Genomic DNA, 23,008 nt, shown 5'->3' on the forward strand with positions numbered 1-23,008 from the left:
GGGAGGTGGGACTTTTATCACCACAGGTGGTAATGGTCAGCTCCCATCCTGTGGTGTCAGTGGGGATGGAAAAGCAAGCAACACAGAAGTGCCAACAATCACGGTCAAAAAATTCCCAACAAAAGCTGTTTGTCCAAAGAACCAGGTAAGGGGCTACCTATCAAAGCAGGAAACTTTTAGTAAATAACCACCTGACACCAAACACTGCAGAATAAAACGTTGGCCCCAACTCCACTGTGATCAGCAAATACCAAGAGGGGAACCTAGTCTTTGACTCTTGATACACTGTGGTAAGGTGCCCTCTCCCAACTCCACACTCACACATGGATGTATCAGAGAAAGCTGAATATGGAGTCAGGACTTTGATCTCTGCAGGGTAATGAGGCCACCATTCACAGTGACAGTGGAGACCACGTGGGGAACCTGGACTTTCACCCCTACAAGGTGGAAATTAGACAGCCTTTCCCCCTGGGGTGGTATCAGAGGAGGCTTAGTGGAGATTCCAGGACTTTCATCACCACCCAGTAGTAATTAGGCTACCTTTGCATACCTACCATGTCAATGGCAACCATGGTTAAAGTTGTAATGATTCAATCCTGCCCCTCCTGGTCAGGATGGTATCAGTGGAAACATAGTAGGAAGCCAGAACTTTCACTACTGCCCAGCAGTACCAAGAAGAGTTCTCCTTATGTCAACACAGACTAAATGGGGAGCGTGGAATTCCATCCCACCTGACTTTATTGAGGCAAAGCCCACCCCTTCTCCTGCAGGAGCAGTATCAAAAAAAGCCAACCAAAACAGAAGATCTAGAGTCTCATAACATAATACATCCTAATTCCTGGTTTTAATTTTAAAAGATGATGAGTCATCCAAGAACCAGAAAAATCTCAACTTCAATGAAAAAGATCACTCAATAGATGTCAATACAGAATAGAGATGTTAGAATTATCTAAGAATGATTTTGAGCGAATCAGGATAAAAACGTCTCAAAGAGTAAATACGTATATGCTTGACCCAAATTGAAGAGAAAACAAAAGTTACTGGCAAATAAATAAAAGATATAAAGAAGAACCAAAAGGAAAATTTAGAAACAAAAAATATAGTAGCCCAAAATAAAAACTCAGTGGATGATCTAAACAGTGTAGAGAGAGGAGATATACTCTAAAACACATATAAATCAAATGGAATGGCCTGGAATGGAATTTTTAAAAATTCAAGTAACCCATAGAAAGACAGGATAAAGAAAATAGAAATGAAAAACAGACAGAACAAATAGAAAACAAAAATTAAAATGACAGGGTTAAGGCCCAACATATCAATAATAACATTAAGTATAAATGGTACACTAATTAAAAGTCCACTTTGCCTTAATGTACATGTACCTAACAACAGAGTATCAAACTACATGAGGCAAAAACTGATAGAACTGAAAGGAGAAAAGGATGAATTCACTATTACAGTGGGAGACTTCAACACCTCTCTATCAGAATAGACAAATCCTTCAGGCAGAAAATCGGTAAGGACATAGCTAGACTCAACAACACCATCAACTGGATATACGGTTGCGGCCCTGGACGACACGGGTTTGAACTGCATGGGTCCACTAACATGTGGAATTTTCTCAAAAAATATATGGTTGTCCCTTGGTAGCCACCAGGTCCACATCCATGGATTCGACTAACCTCAGATCATGTATTAAGTGTGCAATCCACAGTTGGTTGAATCCACAGATGTGCATCCTGCAGGTGCAGAGTACCAACTGTGGGACTTGAGCATCTATGGATTTTGGTACACCTGGTGGATCCTGGAAACAATCTCCAGCAGATACCCAGGGACAACTGTAATAAATATCTATAGAGTATTTCACACAACAGAAGCAGAATACGCATTTTTTTTCGAACTCACATGAAATAGTCACTAAGATAGACAACATTCTGGGCCATAAAACATAATTTAACAAATTTAAAAGAACAGAAATCAAACCAAGTCTGCTCTCAGACCACAATAGAATTAAATTAAAAATAAATAACAGAAAGATAACAGAAAAATCCCCAAATACACAGTGATTATAAAACACACTTCTAAATAACACGTCAATCAAAGAAGAAATCTCAAAAGAAATTTAAAACATAGCTTCAACTAAATGACAATGGAAACACAGTTTAGCAAGATGTGTGGGATGCAGGGAAAGCCGCGCTGAGACGGAAACTTAGAGCACTGAGAGCTCCTCCACTGGTAGAGGAGGAAGATCGACACTGAGCTCCTCCATTGGGAGAGGAGGAAGATCGACACTGAGCTCCTCCCTTGGAAGAGGAGGAAGATCGACACTGAGCTCCTCCACTGGAAGAGGAGGAAGATCGACACTGAGCTCCTCCATTGGGAGAGGGGGAAGATCGACACTGAGCTCCTCCCTTGGGAGAGGAGGAAGATCGACACTGAGCTCCTCCACTGGAAGAGGAGGAAGATCGACACTGAGCTCCTCCCTTGGAAGAGGAGGAAGATCGACACTGAGCTCCTCCACTGGAAGAGGGGGAAGATCGACACTGAGCTCCTCCACTGGAAGAGGGGGAAGATCGACACTGAGCTCCTCCCTTGGAAGAGGGGGAAGATCGACACTGAGCTCCTCCACTGGGAGAGGAGGAAGATCGACACTGACCTCCTCCCTTGGAAGAGGGGGAAGATCGACACTGAGCTCCTCCACTGGGAGAGGAGGAAGATCGACACTGAGCTCCTCCACTGGAAGAGGAGGAAGATCGACACTGAGCTCCTCCCTTGGAAGAGGAGGAAGATCGACACTGAGCTCCTCCACTGGAAGAGGGGGAAGATCGACACTGAGCTCCTCCACTGGAAGAGGGGGAAGATCGACACTGAGCTCCTCCACTGGGAGAGGAGGAGGATCGACACTGAGCTCCTCCACTGGAAGAGGAGGAAGATCGACACTGAGCTCCTCCCTTGGAAGAGGAGGAGGATCGACACTGAGCTCCTCCATTGGAAGAGGGGGAAGATCGACACTGAGCTCCTCCCTTGGAAGAGGAGGAAGATCGACACTGAGCTCCTCCATTGGGAGAGGGGGAAGATCGACACTGAGCTCCTCCCTTGGGAGAGGAGGAGGATCTACACTCAATCATCTAGGTTTCTACCGTCAGAAGTCAGAAAAAGCAGAGCAAATTAAATCCAAAGTAAGAAGACGCAAAGAAATAATATGAATTAGAGCAGAAATCAAGAATCTGTAGAAAATCAATAGAGAAAATCAACAAAACCAGAAGACAGTTCTTTGAAAAGATCAGTAAAATCAATGTCTCTAGCCAGGCTCTCCAAGGAAAAAATAGAAAGGACACAAACTGCTAACATCAGATATGAAAGAGATGACATCACTACAGGTCCTGTAGACATTAAAGAGGTAATAAAGGAATACTATGAACAGCTCTATGCCCCAAAATCTGACAATGTAGTTGAAATGGACTAATCCCTTGAAAGACACAATCTGCCAAAACTCAAACAAGAAGAAACAGACAATCTGACTAAACATATATACATTACAGAAATTGAATCAGTAATTAATAAACTTCCTAAACGGGAAAGCACTAGGCCCAGATGGGTTTACTGTTAATTTCTATCAAACATGTAAGGAAGAAATTATACCAATTCTCTACAATATCCCAGAGGAAAAGAAGCAGAGGTCATATTTCCTAACTCATCCTATGAGGTCAGTGTTATCTTAATATCAAAACCAGACATTACAAGGAAAGAAAACTACAATCAATATCACTCATGAACACAGATGCAGAAATCATCAACAAAATATTAGCTAATTGAATCCAACAATGTATAAAGAGAATTATACACCATGATCAAGTAGAATTTATACCAGGTATGCATGGCTGCTTCAACATACAAACATCAGTTTATGTAAACCATCACATCAACAGGCTAAGAAAGAAAAATCACATGATCATGTATCAGTAGATGTAGAACAAACATTTGACAAAATCCAACATCCATTCAGGATAAAAACTCTCAGCAAACTAGGAATAAAGGGGAAATTCCTCAAGTTCATAATGCATATTTACAAAAACCCTACAGCTAATATCATTATTTTTTTTTTTAATTATATGTATGTTTGGTATGATGTTAACTGTTTTTTGTTTGTTTGTTTGTTTGTTTTTATTGATTGATTGATTGATTGATGGCTGTGTTGGGTCTTCATTTCTGTGCGAGAGCCTTCTCTAGTTGTGGCAAGTGGGAGCCACTCTTCATCGCGGTGCGCGGGCCTCTCACCGTCACGGCCCCTCTTGTTGCGGAGCACAGGCTCCAGACGCGCAGGCTCAGTAACTGTGGCTCACGGGCCCAGCCGCTCCGCGGCATGTGGGATCCTCCCACACCAGGGCTCGAACCTGCGTCCCCTGCATCGGCAGGCAGATTCTCAACCGCTGCGCCACCAGGGAAGCCCTAATATCATTGTTAATGGTGAGAAACTTGAAGCTTTCCCACTAACATCAGAAATAAGACAAGGATGTCGCCTCTCACCACTCCTTTTCAACCACACTGGAAATCTTAATTATGCAATTAGATAAGAAAAAGAAATAAAAGTTATATATATTGAGAAGGAAGAAATAAAGCTGTTTTTGTCTGTAGATGACATGATCATCTAGGAAGAAAATCTGAAAGAATCCATTAAAGACTCCTGGAACTAATGAGTTATTATAAGAAGGTTGCAGGACACAAGGGTAATATAGAAAAGGCAATCGATTTCCTCTATACCAGCAATAAACAAGTGGAACTTGAAATTAAAAACAAATGCCATTTACATTAGAGCCCCCTAAAAGAAATATTTAGGTATAAATCTAACAAAATATGTACAAGATTTATATGAGGAAAACTACAAATCTCATAAACAAAATCAAAGAATTAAATAAATGGAGAGATGTTCCACGTCCAGAGTAGTAAGACTTAATATTGTCAAGCTGTCAGTTCTTCTTAACTTGATCTATACATTCAATGCAATTCCAATAAAAATTCCAGCAAGTTATTTTGTAGATATAAACAAACTGATTCTAAAATTTATACGGAGAAGCAAATGACCCAGAATAGCTAATACAATATTGAAGAAAATCCAAGTTGGAGGACTGGTACTACCTGTCTTAAAGACTTACCATAATGCTAGCGTGGGGCTTCCCTGATGGCGCAGTGGTTGAGAATCTGCCTGCCAATGCAGGGGACACGGGTTCGAGCCCTGGTCTGGGAGGATCCCACATGCCGCGGAGCAACTAGGCCCGTGAGCCACAATTGCTGAGCCTGAGCGTCTGGAGCCTGTGCTCCGCAACAAGAGAGGCCGCGATAGTGAGAGGTCCACGCACCGCGATGAAGAGTGGCCCCCATTTGCCACAACTAGAGAAAGCCCTCGCACAGAAACGAAGACCCAACACAGCCGTAGATAAATAAATAAAATTAAAAAAAAAAAAAGCTAGCGTAATCAAGATAGTGTGGTATTGGCAAAAGAGCAGACATATATAGATCAATGGCACAGAACAGAGAGCCTAGAAATAGACCCACAAAAATATAAACAACTGATATTTGACAAAGGAGCAAAGACAATAAAATGGAGCAAAGAAAATTCTGCTGAAACATGTGGACATCGGCGTGCAAAAAAAATGAAACTAGATACAGACCTTACACTCTTCACAAAAATTAACTAAAAATGGATCGTAGCCTTAAAAGTAAGATGTAAAACTATAAAATCCTTAAAAAACAATATAAGGAAAACCTTGGGTATGATGATGGCGTTTTAGACACAACACCAAAGGAACAATCCATGAAAGAAATAATTGATAAGCTGGACCTCATTAAAATTAAAAACTTCTGCTCTGCAAGAGACAATGTCAAGAGAATGAAAAGACAAGCTATAGCCTGGAAGAAAATATTTGCAAAAGACACATCTGATAAAACACTGATCCAAAGTATACAAGGAACTATTAAAACTCAACAATAAGAAAACAAACAACTCAATTTTTAAAAAATGGTCCAAAGACCTTACTTAACAGACACCTCACATAATAGAGCTCATATCTCCCCTGCCTCTGCTACCCCAGGCCCCTTACTTTCCAGCCTCTTTCCATGTTTTATGTTTCTTCGGGCACTTGTCATTTTCCAATGTACTATATAATTGGCTTATTTTATGTTGCTTTGTCTGCCTCCCCTCACTAGAATGGCAGCTCCATAAGGGCAGGGAATAGCACACCATCCCTCCCACAACAATCATCTGGCCCCAAATGTCAGCATGCTGAGGCTGAGAAACCCTGGTCTAAGCACCAGGAGGTGCCCTATCATTAGAGGGGATTTCTACTTCTGAGTGTGGCTGACAGCTCCACAGATGTTACCAGAAGCTTCTGTCAAGGCTGCAGCCTGTCCTCTGTGAAGGGAAGCAGACCCACATTGTTGTAAATAACCAGTCTTGTTTATAGAAAGCAATTGTCCCCATTATTGGAGGGAATGACATAAACTGCCAACCAATCCTTAGATGCCCGAGACTAAATTGTAGAGAACGCAAAACAGCACTCTCTGAAAAAGTGATTTTTAATGACAGCTTTGATGCTGGGCCCTGGAACTGAAAAGCCAATGTTACCCTCAGGAGCTGCAGCCTGTGAAGCCTGAGCGAGTTGCCCTGTGGGCAGCACTTTAACCTGAACACAAGAGAGCCCACACTGGGGCCACAGATGAAAAGTCAGCAGGAAACCAGGAAGTACAGCCCCCCGGTAATATCGCTCTGTGTCTGTCGTCATGGCTGCATGATCCCAAATGTCTGAATGAACAGTAGGAAATTAAGTGAATGTTAAGGTATTTCCAAATATCTAGGTACTTGACATTTGTGACAAAAAAAAAAAAAAGACGAATTGTATTTTCCATTAAACTTTGCAGAGTATGCTTTTTTTTTCTACACAACTAAGGCAGAGCAGAAGTATTTAAAACTATTTGGTGAATTTACAACAATGTCCAGAATCACCACATACGAACACAAAAAAATTGCTACATAAGATCCAGCTACACTAGCATAATTGATTTGTAAGTAGAGTTGGGACGTGGGGATCCCTATGTGATTAGATTGCTATGACATGTTGATGTGTCTCCTCAATTATTTAAGAATTTATATTAACTCTTGACTCAAATCTTAATTCATTTACTTGCTGTTTAAAGCTGTGGTGTATAAGGGCATTCATTTTTATGGTTTATCTTGTCTTGTAGCGTGAAGCACGGGATTGTTTTGTGAGGACCTGGTGCTCTCTGCAAGGCTGTGCTCTTTTGGTTGCTATTCCAAGTCCCAGTGTCGGCTAATTGCAAAGGACACCCAGTGTGAGGTGTCACGTTCCTTTCATCGTGCTGCTCTGCCCCCCTTTAGGAGGATGGCTGCCTTCTGACCTCTCCTGGGAGAAGAGGAGGAGGAAGCCTGCGGTAGGGCTTGGCTCTCAGGAGGATTAGGTGACAGAATGCACAGGAAAATGGAGGGGAAAGGCATTGCCACGAAGAGAGAGCAGGGCCCTCAGGCTCCACCCAAGGGGACGGGCCGTGCACAGAAGTGGGACACAGAGCACAAGGTCTGGAAGTCTCAGGCCAAACCAGCAGGGCCTGTGGGTTTATATTTCAAAGGAGCTGACTTTATGGGCCTCTTTATGGGTCCTTGGTGGGGAGGGAGCTACCAGGAGCCACCAGAACTTCTTCATTATCAGCATGTTATCCAATTCCTTTTTGCCCCCTTCTCGTTCTCATTCACTCTACACCTGCACTGAGGACCACCACGTCTTTCCCAAGACTCTCACCTGTGTAGGCGCCTCTGACAACACACCAGTCTGCCCATTGGCTTGCTTCTCAATACCACTTTCTCCTCCTCCTTTCTGGACTGTCCTCGCTTCTTTCCTTCTCCTACGTATAACTGATATTTTACCATCTCCTCTCCTATGACATTTTTTCTTGAAGATTATATCTGATATCAAAAACCATGTCTGCAATTCCTGATCATTATCAGTTGTGCTAATTAATGTCTTTTAAATTAATCGTCAGTTCTGCACATCAAGCTCCTTGTTGAATTATTTCAAACTGGTATTCCACCATCAACCCAAATTTACTGTGTCTAAATCCAAACTAAATCCCCATCCTCCACTTCAAAACATGCCACCTCCTCCTGATTCTCATATTTCTATCCTCCCTACCAAATTTTCTTGAAATAATTCACAGTTCAGTGCTGGTTGGCAAGCAATTTGGTACCTTGGCACAATAACGATAATGCAATTTTATTCCTATCTTTTGATTCACCACCATTCACATTTATGAAAACGTAATCCGAAGAACCAAAACAAATTATGACAAATATAACACACATAAAATCATATTTAATGTGGAGGTGGCAACTAGCATTTAAAATCTGAGAAACTATTAGGCACAAATATGGAGACATATGTGCTGACGTAAAAATAGAAAAGTGAGATATACATTTGCATTTATAATGATTAAAACAATGTACAATATGCACGTAAAAAAAGACTGGAAAGAAATACCCTAAAATAACATTTATTGTCTGGAGGAAAGTGACCATATTACCTTGATTGTATGTTGTTTAAACTGAATTGCATCTTGTTCAAAAAGCAATTTCTTCATCGTCCTAGATTCCTCCAGCTTTCTTTTGTTTGGCTACCAAGTTTTACATTTAACTCTTTAAATATCATTTCTATCCATCACTCCCTTTTCACCTTTGCTGCCTCACCCTTGTCCTGCCCTGATAACTTCCAGGCAGGATTACGATGCTGGTCCCCTGAGGAGGCTCCTCTGGGTTGATCCATCAACACTCCCAGCCCTTCTCCTCCTCTGCCACAGAGGCTAGAAAGCAAACAACTCCACATCCCAGCCCAGCAAGGCCCTGTGACACAGTTCCAATGAAGAAAGCATTGGCAGAAATCTACGGGAGAATTCTAGGGACATGTCTGCTCTTCTGAAGATGGAAGAACATGACAGGGGCTATCCACCTGCCAAGGATGGTGGAAGAAAAGGTTGAAAGGGCCTGGGTCCCTGACAACATCATTATAGCAGCTGCTTCTGAACTTCTTATTGTGGGAGAAAAATAGCCCTTATGTTTTAGTTGCTGTTTGTTTTCTGCTACTTCCAGCTTGATGTGCTGCTGACTAATATCTTGCCTAGCTGCTTTCCTGCTTCTAGTCTTACATCATTCACATCACCCTATAATTTTTATGAGTGAAGGATGAACAGACCAGAAAAGAAAAGTAAATAAATAAATATTGACAATAAAAGTAAAGGACAGTTGACACGTGAAAACAATGTTGAAGACCTAAAAAATTATAAAAAGTATGAAAAAAAAAATTAAGAGTAACCACAGTCCATTTAGTAAAGGTTTAAAAAATTCCTACACACATTATTAGTTACTCAGGGCATCAGTATCAGCACCAGAGTACAGCACAGTTAGTGGAGACTCTCAAGAAATATTAATTCTACAAAAATATTCAGTCTACAGTGGATACAATGGTGAGTCAAACATAAAAGGCGTCATAGCAGTGGAGCTTAGAGTTGAAGCAGGAAGGAATACATGAACAAAATAATTATGCAAGTAAATGATTAAAATCTGTGCTACAAATTATCAAATTAAAGCATGGTTTTTATAAAGGAGAACCTGGTCTAGTCCAAGTATTAGTGGGGATGGGGGACCAGGCGCTACACTAAGCTCTGGTGATATAAATTTGAGTAGGTTACATTCTGTGCCTTTGGGGAGTTGGAATAAATAATTAAGAAGCCCAGTAAACAAACAACTACAGTTAAGTACAAGGAGCACTCTGATGGGTGTGATCAAAGGCTATGGGGACACCAAAAAGAAATGACTGATTCACTCAAGGATTGAGTTACCTTGAAAATTAATCTACATTCAGTACATCATCACCAAATGTTACCAAATTAATGAACTATGACTGAATTTAAGCATGAAACAAACCAGAAAATCTAAATTCTGACATATCAAAAGGTAATGAAATTGTTTAATGGATTTTGAAGCACGGTCCTAGCTCAGAAAATAATTCTGAGAATTAGATCACCCCCTCTAAGCTTGGTCAACCATCCAAATGACTAGATTTGAACCATGATTGTATGCATCTGAGATTAAGACAAAAATAAAGGAAACAATGAATTAGACCAGACTGTATACACAAGTCAGGATCAGACAGAAAGGCAGAAAAAGCCAACATAAGTTTACTCTGTTCTTTTATTGAGATCCAACTAAAAGACTTATACTTAAAAAGATTTAATACTAAGAACTAAAATCAGCCTTTTCATTCACTGTAGTTTATAAGATTATCAATAAACACCCAGAGACTTGGACCTTACATTAGTTCTGCCAGTGATCAGCTGTGTGAAGACAGAATCACATGGCTTCTCTGAGTCTCAGCCTCCTTATCATGAAAAAGAATAATTTCATCAGTAATATCCAATAATTCTAAAATAGACTTTCCAGAAAAACCATCCACCACTGTATCATTTTCACTGATTTCAAATATTGGCTAACTGTAACTGTAAAAAATCAGGAGAATACAAAGACATTTTACCAATAATTTGCCAGGCCACGATACATCAGATTTCACAAACAATACTTTGAATTTTCCTAAGATAAGCTGGCAAATGTATGATGCCTGATAATTAAGAAGCTATGAAGCCAAAGAGTAGTTCTGGAGTCTAGTGAAGTCTATGTGGCCTCATTAACCAGGAAGCACACACTTTCAACCAGGTGGAATCTTTTTGATGAAATCTATGTCCTTCTCTTGGATAAAGGAAACAATAAAATAATCACCCAAATATAATGCCACATATCATTGTACAGTATTATGAAGATAAATGAAACTTGCATATAGTATTTCTGCTGTAGGACATACCTCTTCCCACCTCAGTCATTTTTACTTAGAGTGTCTGATAAAGTTGCTTAAAGTGAATAAGGAGTTACAATATGTGTGCCAAAGAGGAGTTTGACAATTTAAACAAAATGGAATACAGTTTTGTCACTAGGTTCAAAAAATGACACAGTAATTATATGTAATGCCACATAATAATCCTAATGTAATTGCAGTGTAATTTTTCTGACATGCATTTACTATCCTTCTCCATTGTAATTATTATGCACAGATAACGTTACCTTGTTTTTCAAGTTCTCCACTATCTCCTTGAGGTGCAAACTTTTCAAATATGTAGATTCATTTTTAAATATATGGTACTTACAATACCTATCTTATCACAGGACCTCAACATATGAGTATCAACAACAGCAATACTAATATTTATGCAAATACCTAATGTTCCAGAAAGAATGACAAGGAAGGGGTACCATTTTCATAATTTTTTGTAATGTAACTTTTTTGTAACTTTTTGTAGTATATGATTAAATGGTTTGGGACTTCCCTGGTGGCGCAGTGGTTAAGAATCCGCCTGCTAATGCAAGGGACACGGGTTCGAGCCCTGGTCTGGGAAGATCCCACATGCTGCGGAGCAACTAAGCCCGTGAGCCACAACTACTGAGCCTGTGCTCTAGAGCCCGTGTGCCACAACTACTGAGCCTGCGCTCTAGAGCCTGCGAGCCACAACTACTGAGCCCACGTGCCACAACTACTGAAGCCCGCGCACCTAGAGCCCGTGCTCTGCAACAAGAGAAGCCACTGCAGTGAGAAGCCCGCACACTGCAACAAAGAGCAGCCCCCGCTCGCCACACTAGAGACAGCCCGGGTGCAGCAACGAAGACGCAATGCAGCCAAAAATAAAATAAATAAATAAATAAATAAATAAATATTTTTAAAAAATGGTTTATCCTGCTCTTCCCATGCCATCTGTTCTCTCGTCAGTGAGAGGGTCCGTGTCATCCACGATGTAAGAGGGTCTGGCTAGTGTGAATGAGGTGTCTCATGAGGTTTTCAATGGGAAAAGCATCTCCGCTGCACACGCTTCAAGGCCAACAGCCACAGACCCTCTGAGCACACGCAAGCCTGGTGGACAAGCACAGCTGCGTCCTCACCCCTTTTCCTATCCGGACCCACACCCGCTCCATAAAACGTCATGTTAATGATGTGATATAAGCAGATGCTACAGCTTTGACAAACTCAGAACAAAATTATAATGTGTGGAAATACAAATTTTATATAAAGATGAAAAAATGGATGAATGATGTAAAAATTCATTAAGTTCTGTGATGGTTAATTTTATGTGCCAACTTAGTTAGACTATGGTGCCCAGTTGCTTGATCAAACAGTAGTCTAGATGCTGCTGTAAAGGTATTTTTTTAGATGTGATGAGCATTTACTATCAGCAGACTATAAGTAAAGTAGATTATCCTCTAGAATGAGGAGGTGGGCCTCATCCAATCAGTTGAAGGACTTAAGAACAAAGACAGGTTTCCTGAAGAAGAAGGAACTCTCCCCAAGATTGCACCACAGATATTCTACCCGAGTTTCCAGCGTTCAGACTCAAGACCACAACATCAAGTCTTATCTGAATCTCCAGCTGCAGGCTTGCTCCAGATTTCAGACTTGCCAGCCTCCACAATAGTATGAGCCCATTCCTTAAAATCTCTCCATCAATCAATCAATCAACCTCAATCTCTCTTTGTATACACACACACACACACACACCCATATATAATCCCCTACTGATTGTCCGGAGAATCCTGACTAATACACATTTATTCAGAATGTTAAATATATTAAGTATCTTCTTTGAAAAACAGATATTTTTTGGCTTTGTTTATGACATTGGTAAATTCTGTACCAACCCTAGTTTTAAGGTTTGGATAAACAATATTAAAAACTTCATGAAACCAGCTGAGAATAAAGTTGACATACTGAGCTTATGTACTTTCTAAAATTAGATTTGTGTACTTTCTATAGAAACTTAGTTTATATATTTTCTATAGAAAAAATAGTATGAAAACATGAAAGAATTCAGGTAATCATGACTCCTAGTTAATGACATCAGACTCTACTTCTTCTATGGGATATCACACACAGCAAAGTTCAATCATTTTGTAGAAATACAGTAGCATAATCATATTCTTATGTGTAACAACTGCAAAAAAATGTTTTAAAATCAGGGTGTATATTCCAATATTTTCCATTGTAAGACCAGTTTTACATCTTAAGGAGCAGTTCTTCCTGATGTACACCACTACTTTCATATCAGAAAACATACTTTTAAAAAAATTATCTTTATAAGTAGAAAGCAAATTACAATGGCTTTAATTTTAGACCAAAGTTGTATTTTATTAAGATTATAAATGGTGTTTTAAAAATGGCATCTTATTATTTTATACATAACAGACTGGTATCAAAAAACATGTTGAAATTATAAATGTTAAATTATTTTTTAATCGCCCACAGAAATGCTGTGGTGGGCATCTTTCAGAAAGACAGGCCCCTCTCAGAGGCCCTCTGAGGAAAGAGGTACTTACTAACTGCAGAGTCATAGGAGGTCGAGTTGTGCTCTCCTCTCATGAAGGGATATGGCGACAGGTAAGCATGCGTGCAGTTCTTCAATGGTGGCTGATTGGCTAGGAAGGAGAGCAGAACAAAGGTATTTGTTACTGAGAAGCTGAGTGAAGGTTTGTTCCTAACAGAAGAGAAATACAGGATCTGGGGGTACACAAGCAAAATAAAACTATAGGTTAGATCAATAAATTCAGAGAATTATTGAATAAGGGAGGAAACTTCCTTAAAAACCTCATATGGTAAAGCACAGGGGACCTGGAAAGTGGATTCATTTAAAACATCTAGCTCATGACCTAATTCAAGGGAGAGAATGCCCTTAATATCACCCTAAAATTGAAAGCACCAGATTTCATTCGTTTTCACAACTATATTCTCCAATTCCTAACATAATGCCTAGCACATAGTAGGTATTCAAAAAATAGTCATTTAAAAATCTAATAAATTTAGATTTAACCTTGATTGGTTCTAATTAATAGAAAATTTCTTCTATATTCTATTTTCAGGGAAAAGGTGTAAATGATAGACCATACAAGTTAATAATTCAAGTACATTTTTAGCATTTGAAGAAACCACAAGAAAGAATTTTAATGTTGTTTGACATCGTGAAGATTTCATCATATACCCTCTAAGGAGTAAAATACTCTTTCCTTCTCTAAGTCTTGGCAAACTCTTCCTCTTGCAAAGTCTGACCTACTCCACTTTACCAAAGTCTAAATAATTTTCATTGGCAGATCACATGCTTATTCTCCTCCCCCAAATGACAATCAGAAACTCTATGAAATATTTCTCTCAAAATGCCATTTCATCATTACTTTGTTCCTTTTACATATGCCATTTACCGTTGACTCGTCTTCTGTGATCTCATATTTTTATGTTATATTCCATGATCTTGACTATTATTTAAATACCATACTTTGATTTATCACAGGAGTATTTTGATAAGAACACTGATAATTTCAACCCACAATAAGTTTGAAGGTAATAAACAGTTCTTTCATTGCTGGATGCAATAAGATAAAGGCTAGCTATTTTCAGTGAATTGATTTTCAAAGATTAACACAACATAGGAAAAGCAGTTCAAAGAATGCATCGTATTTTTAAGGAGCTATTCTACTTCAGAAAAGAACTTTAAAGTTTCTATGAGAGAATGGAAACATCAAAAGCGAAGCATTTCTTAATATTGCCCACAAACTTGGTTTAAGCCCAAATAGAGCAAGCTTTCATCTGCCACTGCTGATCACTGTTTTGTTATAAAGAAGATTTTTTTAAACTTTGAAGCTATTAATATAAAATAATACATCTTTAATTCTGGATTTTTAAACTTGGGGTTTCAAGCCCCCAAAAATAGCCAAAAAAAATAAAAGCATTTATTTGCAACATAGCAATAACAGACACTCGAAAAAAATACTATAGATAATATCTGTTTTGTTTATTAGGGTTGGTATATTTTAAACATGAGCAAGGAAACAGCGGATTATTCAATTTTGCCATAAATATTCAGACTCCAATTTCATGTTAGAAAATAATTATTCCTATAGCCATTTCTACTTAATAAAAAGGAATCACTTTATGAACATTTGGAAGATACCCTATTGAGATTCTACAACTAAGAATCCAATCCTATTTTATAAGTGACATGCACCAAATGAGAAACTGTTCATTTTTATTTTAAAGCCAAGGGGGAAAATAAAGCTGAATTTCACTTACTGTACCAGAACTGCCAGATATTGGAATCATTCTCTTCCACAATCCCATTAAACCAACATCTCCAGAAGAATCCTTCATGGTGGAAAGTGACGTTTTCTATCTGTACAGAACGCAAATGAAGTAACTTGCCATCAACACAAGGAACATAATCTAAATAATTACCTCCAGGAAATTTTTTAAGCAATGTATTTTTTCCCAAATAATGATGATCAGTAGCTTTCTACATATCTCTTCTATGAAGAAATAGACATTCCACTACCATTTTCAGATTTCAAGAGGATACATAAAGCTATCCTCATTACTATCAAGTACAACAATATTGTGAAGAAGAAACGCACATTCTGTTCACCTGAACACTTTCCCACTTCAGTCGCAAGAAGCCAATAATCTGATCCAAAAGCCACCAAAAAGAGTAAAACCCCCAAAGCACCAAAGAGAGCCCCAAAGAAGATGGCAATATTTAGTCTCATTTTCAATTCACTGGTTTCCCTTTAAATAAAATAAGAAAATAAAAAACAGCGAACACCTAGCTCCTCAACAAAAAAGAATAAAGATTTTTGAGTAGGCAGAATCTTCTTGAGAAGTGTCTCTGAGCTCCTGTTTTGGTGGCTTCGCTCTCGCACCCAGCTGGTGAGTTTGTATTGCCTCTGCTCTCCCCTGGAGGGACTCCAGCCCAGCAGCTGAGAATGGCTGACTATTTTAGGATACTGATTGAGGAGCTCTCTCTCTCCCATGGGGATCAAAAAATAACTGACCTTCCCCTGACTGTGGAGGGGGGTATCAGGAGCTGGCCAGAATCATCGTTACTGCTGCTGGGTGATCCACAGAAGTGGAAAGAAGACGGAATGGTATGAGGTCATTGACAGTATTGGCCCAAAGTCTTAAGTGTCTGAACAAGCCCCTCTTAATCCAGAATGACCATTACAAACCCAAAGACACTTACGACTCTCTTTGAAGATATATAAATCGCAGCTATAAAGAACCACAAAGACCTCTCTTGGATATAACTGAAGTTGTAATTAACATCTTAATTCTTTTTGGATATTTTTGGGATATAAAATAATTAGTGGGTTGACTGATCTAACATAACAGTGAACACAATTCAGGTTTTAACTTATACATTCATAAGTGTATTTAAAAGATCAAGAATATGGTAACAGAAACTACTTAAAGTAGAAAAAAAATACTTTTATGTAGCATACACTATGACATAAAAACAGCACTTTATATAGCAGCTCCCAGATCTTGTACAAGTTATTCCAAATAATCATCTCAAAAGTGGACTAATGAAAAAAAAGTCTCAAAAATATATTATTTTCTGGATTAGGATGAAGGAATATGGTCTACTTTTTGTTTCCTTCATGTTAAATATTCAACCTCCTCAAAATATGGGTCTTACTTGATACCCATACAAGTCACCAAATAGCAGTGAATCTATACTTTCTTCATGTCTAGTCTCTATAGCTCACTTCTTTGTTTTTGTTCCATGTCTAAATATGCCCGAGAGCATTTTTTTAAGTATTTGTGTAATATTTTAAGCTCTGCCTTAATTTCTGCCCCAAACTGCTTCCCTAAAGGTTCCAGTCTTAATCGTATCCTGTCCTCCAAGGCTGTACAGCACGTTTAAACTCTGTCGTATGACAGAGCTTTCTGATATTTTGAAGAAGCAATCATTTCGTGCCTCCCTCAAACCCCACTCCACCCCTTAATATAGGTCTTCATTTTTCTAAGCTAAACATCCCATTCCTTTAAACATCCCTTAGATTGGAACAACTCCAAATCTCCTTGCTGTTCTGATTCTTTGCTACAATTTGCAAGTACTTGATTGAGGTGAGGCATAGCGAATATACCGGGTAGAATCTAACGAAGTTAGTATCACCACCTTTCGTATTTGGATGCCGTGATGAGCAGAGTAATGGGTTCCCAAAGATGTCCACACCCTAATCCTAAATATAATCACGTCATCTGTGAATGTGTTACCTTACATAGCAATATCCTGGATTATACAGGTTGACCCAATCCAATCACATAAATCCTTAAAAGAAAAGTAGAGAAGCTTTCCTGACAGTACTCGGAGAAAGAAACGTGACCACAGAAAAAGGGTCGGAGAGTAGCTGGTTTAAAAATGTAGGAAAGAGACCACACGCCAAGGATTGTGGGCAGCTTCTAGAGGATGGAAGAGGGAATAAAACAGATTCTATCCAAGAGCCTCCAGGAAGGAATGTTGCCCTACCAACACCTTGACTTTGGGGATTTCTGACCTCTGGAACTGCAGGATAGTAAATCTGTTGTTTTTAAGCCACTAACTTTGTGTTAATTTGTTACATTGTTACAGCAGCAAAAGGAAACTAATAAAGATGCTGTTCTATAATTAATACAATATAAGATCAAATTAAGGGGGTTTTTGTGGGGGGGGCGGGGGAATGCATCTTCAGGAAGTGCTGAGAACTTGCGAGGGTCCAGGCATTTTATCAGATACGCAGGGCCTGATCTTGAGGAGTTCATGAGCCAGTGAGAAAAAAAGATTCTTTAGAATGAGGTACATAAGGTTGAAATTATAAGCTTCTGGCCGCCCCAGACACATCCTAGGGCTGAGCCACACCCCCCCCATCCCAAGATGACTGTGGTTGTGGTTTTGCAGCTTTACTGTAGGTGACAATGTTGTTGTTTGGAGAGGAAGAGGAATCTTTTTAAGACGGTTTTATTTATTTTATTTATATTGTAATGACTTGTAAAAATCTATGCATTAATACTAAATCTTTAACAAACACACATTCACAAATACACACACAAACAACTGGATTTTTAAAATAAGTAGAAAGAGTGTAGGATCTGTTACTGCTACAGTTCATCTCAATTTTGGTTTCTGTCACAAAGAATCATCTTTCTGGATGAGGTCTATCAACTAATATTTTTTCACCATGTTTTGGTGTATCCAAAAAGGTATAAGCATCATTATCAAAATGTATATTTATCAAAGCAGCTACTAATGTAACCAATCTAATTGTTTCCAACCATTCGTTCATTCGTGGGCATCCATTTGAGAAAGATACCATAGACTACTTCCGCCATCATCAAACTGAACTCCTTTAGCTCAATTATCCTCAGTGCTTCTCACAGTGCTTGACACACAAGGGGCACTAAGATAAAAGAAAAATCCATTTGTATTAGGACTCTTGGCTGTGATACAAATACGTAGCTTCCTGAGCTATCCAACTGGTAATCCATCAAGAAGAAATGGCTCTGATCTGGCCTGCTCTTTGTGAAACTTGGAGAAGTGGATTTTAGCAGGGTCTGTGCTTCCTCTGTAGATAATCTCAAACCATCTTTTTAAGAATCCATAGTAGACTCTTATTTAGAAATAAAATAGAACTTACCATCCAGGGGTCAAAAAGTATCTTTCTTCTTTAGAAAACTGAACCATTTGTCTACCATTTGAAACTCCTAATTTACCATGATTCCTAAAATGTTCCCAACAATCATTCAGTATCTCTTCCCCAAGTTCTCTCGGCAGCTTAAAAAACTGTCTATACTCCAGGGTGATTGTTAAACAGCTGCTGTGTCCTCATGATCTCTTTACAAATTCAGACGTTGGATCTTTTCCCTTTCAGCCTCTTTTCTAGACCAGGTGATGAGGGGAGACAGACATACCCTAGCCCCAACCTCAACTCACAGTAATCCTATAATAGAACAACTCCATTGCTACCGTACATGCCCACTCCTTTGGTGAATACTGAATCTGTTTTACGCTGATATGATTGTCATAGTGAATCTGCAAGGGCACAAGCATAAGTAAGCATGGTGTCTCAGGTTCAATCCTGTGGGAGACCTTGATGGTCAGAAATGTAAATGGAGGTGCATGATAATAACTAATACTCATGAGCATCTACTGTGTGGCAGACACCATCCCAAGCATATTAGATGCCTTGAGTACAAGTAAGTCTTCAGTAGGTAGAATATGAAATAATCCATGTCTTGGGTGGGAATTTCAGCATCTAAAGGTCTTTTTGGTAGGAGTTAAAGATGTTCCTGGTCTCATGTAGAAGGCCAGAGGTAAGCAAAGAGAGCTCTGCATGGGGTCCCACTGCCAAAGGCAATTCACAATAATTTACAATAATTTGTTTATAACTTTCAGTCTGTCCTCTGGGTCCCTGAGGCTACTCGAGAAGGCAACGTGGCTGACTGGGGACCAGGAAATGACCCTCCAGGATCTGGTGAACCTGGGACAAGAACAGGAACTGCAGGGACCAGCTCTCATTCCCACGTTCTCCTTTGTTACTTGGTATTTCAGAACGAGTATTTCATTGAATTAAGAAGAGGGGGACTTCCTTTCACAGATGACTGATATTGGGCAAACGGTTCAACTCTCTGAGTCTCTGAGTTTTTTTTAATACGGAAAATGGGAACAACGCTGCAGAAGATGATTGGGGGTATCAAGTAAGAGGACGTGCATCAAAGGAGCTGGTGCATCACACACATTAGGCTTCTCTTCTATCCTGCCTTTAGCTGGGGATCATTCTTGACGAAAAAGAAATATTTTTAAAACGAAAATAAAATAAAACTCCCTATGCTAGCATCCCAGATCTGACTCAGGTTTATTTCAACAGGCTAACTTCTCACCAAGCGCTCCCAGCCCTCCTCACACCCATACACACCATCCTCCCTCCTAAGTCACCAGCAGTTCCCCAAATCTCTGCCTATTCTGCTCCCCACGGATGAGAAGTCCCTTCTCTTCCTCCTAGCTGATGAACTCTTCATTAATCCATTCCACAAACATTTACCATCATGCTACTGTGTGCAACATGTTCTTCTAAGTGTTGAGTTACCATCAGCACTCTCCAAGGAGACTGTATTATACAACCTATACCACTTTCCCATATACGTAACTACACTCCTGCTCTTCTAGACAGTTTTGAATTCCTGTGTCTTGAAAAAAACTGGGTCAAGAAATTTTGTTCAATGAATAAATTAATAATGAATGAACAAATGTCCCATGGACAATCTGCCCCATTATCCTTCAAGATGTTACTGGGGACACAGGTCCCAATATCTACAGTGTCCCATTATGAAGACCAGGAGGAAATTTGTGGACGCTAAAAAATGTTGTGTTTCCACAGAGCACTACTGTTATTTTTCATCTTACAGACATTATACTTGATTCATTTGACAAATGCGTATCACTTGCCTGTTCTAAGACAGAGTGCTGTGTCCTCGAACCGTGACAGTGAATAAAATGTGCTCTCTACCCTCAACGAGCTTAATTCTCATGGCACTGAGAGTACTTTTCTTCGTTTTGGTACCTGGAAAGCTCGGAGGCAAATGTGCAAAAGGTGATGTCCCAGCTTCCTGCTTCCCTCCCCCACCCCGACTTCCTTAGTTTCCTTTCTGTGTGCCCCTGACTTTCTCTCTCTCTCACACATATTTTTAATCTAGTATTTTGTATGTGTTTATATAAGCAGCTTCAAATACTTTTGAGAACAACATAAAGACTAAACAGTGAAGCAAACAAACATAGACACTTTGTGAAATCAGATATGAGAAGTCACGATGTTTGGGTTGTGTTTTTCCATTCTGAAAGATCCTTGAATTCTCTGTTCATCCCTGCCTTTTTTCCCCTCATTCTGATTATTTCTACGGTCATAATTTCACTTGGCAATCCTCCTGACTTCCTGGAAATAGCATCCCTTTTAGAGACTCTTGTCATTGGGAGAAATTATGGCAAAAATGTTTTTAATTTTTCAATCTAAAAAATTTTTAGTCAACCTTTTAAAATCTTGAGGATACAAAGATCATTAGCATTCCAAGGTGGTGTGGTAAATTTTTTTTTTTTAACAAATTAAATAAAACTTGACAACCGGGCTTCCCTGGTGGCGCAGTGGTTCAGAGTCTGCCTGCCGATGCAGGGGACATGGGTTCGAGCCCTGGTCTGGGAAGATCCCACATGCCGCGGAGCAACTGGGCCCGTGCGCCACAGCTACTGAGCCTGCGCATCTGGAGCCTGTGCTCCGCAACAAGAGAGGCCGTGATAGTGAGAGGCCCGCGCACCGCGATGAAGAGTGGCCCACGCTTGCCACAGCTAGAGAAAGCCCTCGCACAGAAACGAAGACCCAACACAGCCATAAATAAATAAATAAATAAATAAATAAATAATTAAAAAAAAAAAAAAAACTTGACAACCAAAGGCTAGATGACCATAGACAATGGAAGGCTTTGCCTATTTTGATTAAATGTCTTTTTATTTAATTAACTGTGTTTTTTTATCGGTAAATACACTAAAACTTAGCAAAAATCCCAAGCCATGCTTAATTTGTGAGTGATAAGGAGCAAAACATTTTTTTCTAAGGTCATAATTTCTAATCCTGATATTGTAATAGTCTTAATTATCTCAAAATATCTAATGAAACTATCTAAACATTCTCCAAAAAAATTAATTCTGGTTCACTTTAGTTTAAAAAAAATAAAAGAATGGCAATGCTCAACATCCAAAAGTGCTGAACAAATGTGTAAACAAATATAGAAATCAAACTTTCAGAAAACTGGAGTGGTTTTTTGGAGATTTTCGGGTAGATTCTTTTTTGTCTTGGAATAATATATTGCAGATCCACAATACTTATCTGCCATTCCAACATCCAAAATTTCTGAAAACCAAAAGCTTTTGGCAAAGCAAACCTGATTGGCATGAGGGTGCACATAACCTATCGTGTGAATTCTTACATATTTGACTTCACAAGCATGAATGTGTTTGATTACAGGGCTCGCCAGGTTCCACAGGGGTTGTTAAGTAATGTACAGTATATGCATGTTGCTACTTTTTCAAAATCCTCAAAATTCTGAGTTCTAAATACACCTGGCCCTCAAGGTTACATATAAGGTTACATATAAGGGATTGTGGTCCCACAGTCCTAGACACAAGACAATAGACTAAATGATGACCCTAAAATTAACTGTTTCCCTTTGATCACTATTGAAACAGATTTTTCCTGCCCATGAACCATTACTATACGTCTCTGTGACTCTAATGACCTTTGTAAATCTCTGTTTTGTGTTATGGTTCTTGGTTCTTGTGTGTCACCCTCCCTGCTACCTCCCCCATCCAACAATATGACAATAGGACCACAATCTGTAATTTTAAGAGATTATTTTCACAAGTCTTCTCATCTTACACAGAGTACAGGAACAACACATAAACTCTATGGGGGTGATAAGAGGTTCTGTTTTTGTTTACTGCTACATCCCTAACACCTAGCACAACGCTTTATGTAGGTGCTCAGTAAAAACTTAGCTGACCAAGTATCAATCTTATTGAGTTGAATTAAATTGGGTTGAACATTGCCATCTGCTGGCCACAGTAAAAAATTGCATTCCATGGTACACTGGTCCACTGGGATTTTTATATAATGCAAATATTGTAAAGCAAGGATTTGCTATTGGGATTTTTATATCACACAAATACTGTAGTGCAAGGATTTGCTATTTTCACAGGATCTGATGCTGAACAACCTTAACTAAGATGGTGCCATCAAAGTACCAAGGCCCTGATAAATAGCTTATGCTGAACACAACTGTATCAGGATCCACAGGCTCATTCACTTCATTAATGTGGGCAGTTTACACTCCACTAAACTGAGAGCTACTTACACAAGTAACTCACACAAGGGGAGTTATATTACAAAATTATCTTTCACTTTGAAAAAGGGTCCGATGCCTAGCTCCAAGCTCAATTCCCATAAAGAACTTAGTGCACTTAAGTGCTTTAACTCTTCAAAGGGGCAAAAAACTTGGAACTTATTTTT

At 39.3% G+C, this 23,008-nt stretch overlaps 1 protein-coding gene across 13 annotated transcripts in view; it reads right to left on the reverse strand.

Annotated features, from left to right (window-relative positions):
* Positions 1 to 23,008, reverse strand: part of TMEM182 (transmembrane protein 182) — a 464,198-nt gene that overhangs the window by 432,834 nt on the left and 8,356 nt on the right. For 7 of the 13 annotated variants that reach the window (XR_014234936.1, XR_014234937.1, XR_014234940.1 and 4 more), the window contains exons 1-3: positions 15,554 to 15,949; positions 15,216 to 15,315; positions 13,472 to 13,570 (exon numbers count right to left, since the gene is read on the reverse strand). Coding sequence is in view for 4 of the 13 variants with exons in the window: in XM_082357397.1 (XP_082213523.1) it covers positions 13,472 to 13,570; positions 15,216 to 15,315; positions 15,554 to 15,685 (331 nt within the window). In the remaining 9 variants the exon portion in view is untranslated. Of the gene's footprint in view, positions 1 to 13,471; positions 13,571 to 15,215; positions 15,316 to 15,553; positions 15,951 to 23,008 lie in introns of those variants that run through there. The other 6 variants (XR_014234938.1, XR_014234939.1, XM_082357399.1 and 3 more) reach the window with 4 other exon arrangements.

The sequence above is a fragment of the Balaenoptera borealis genome, assembly GCF_965194805.1.
Source record: "Balaenoptera borealis genome assembly, chromosome: 15".
Lineage (NCBI taxonomy): Eukaryota > Metazoa > Chordata > Mammalia > Artiodactyla > Balaenopteridae > Balaenoptera > Balaenoptera borealis.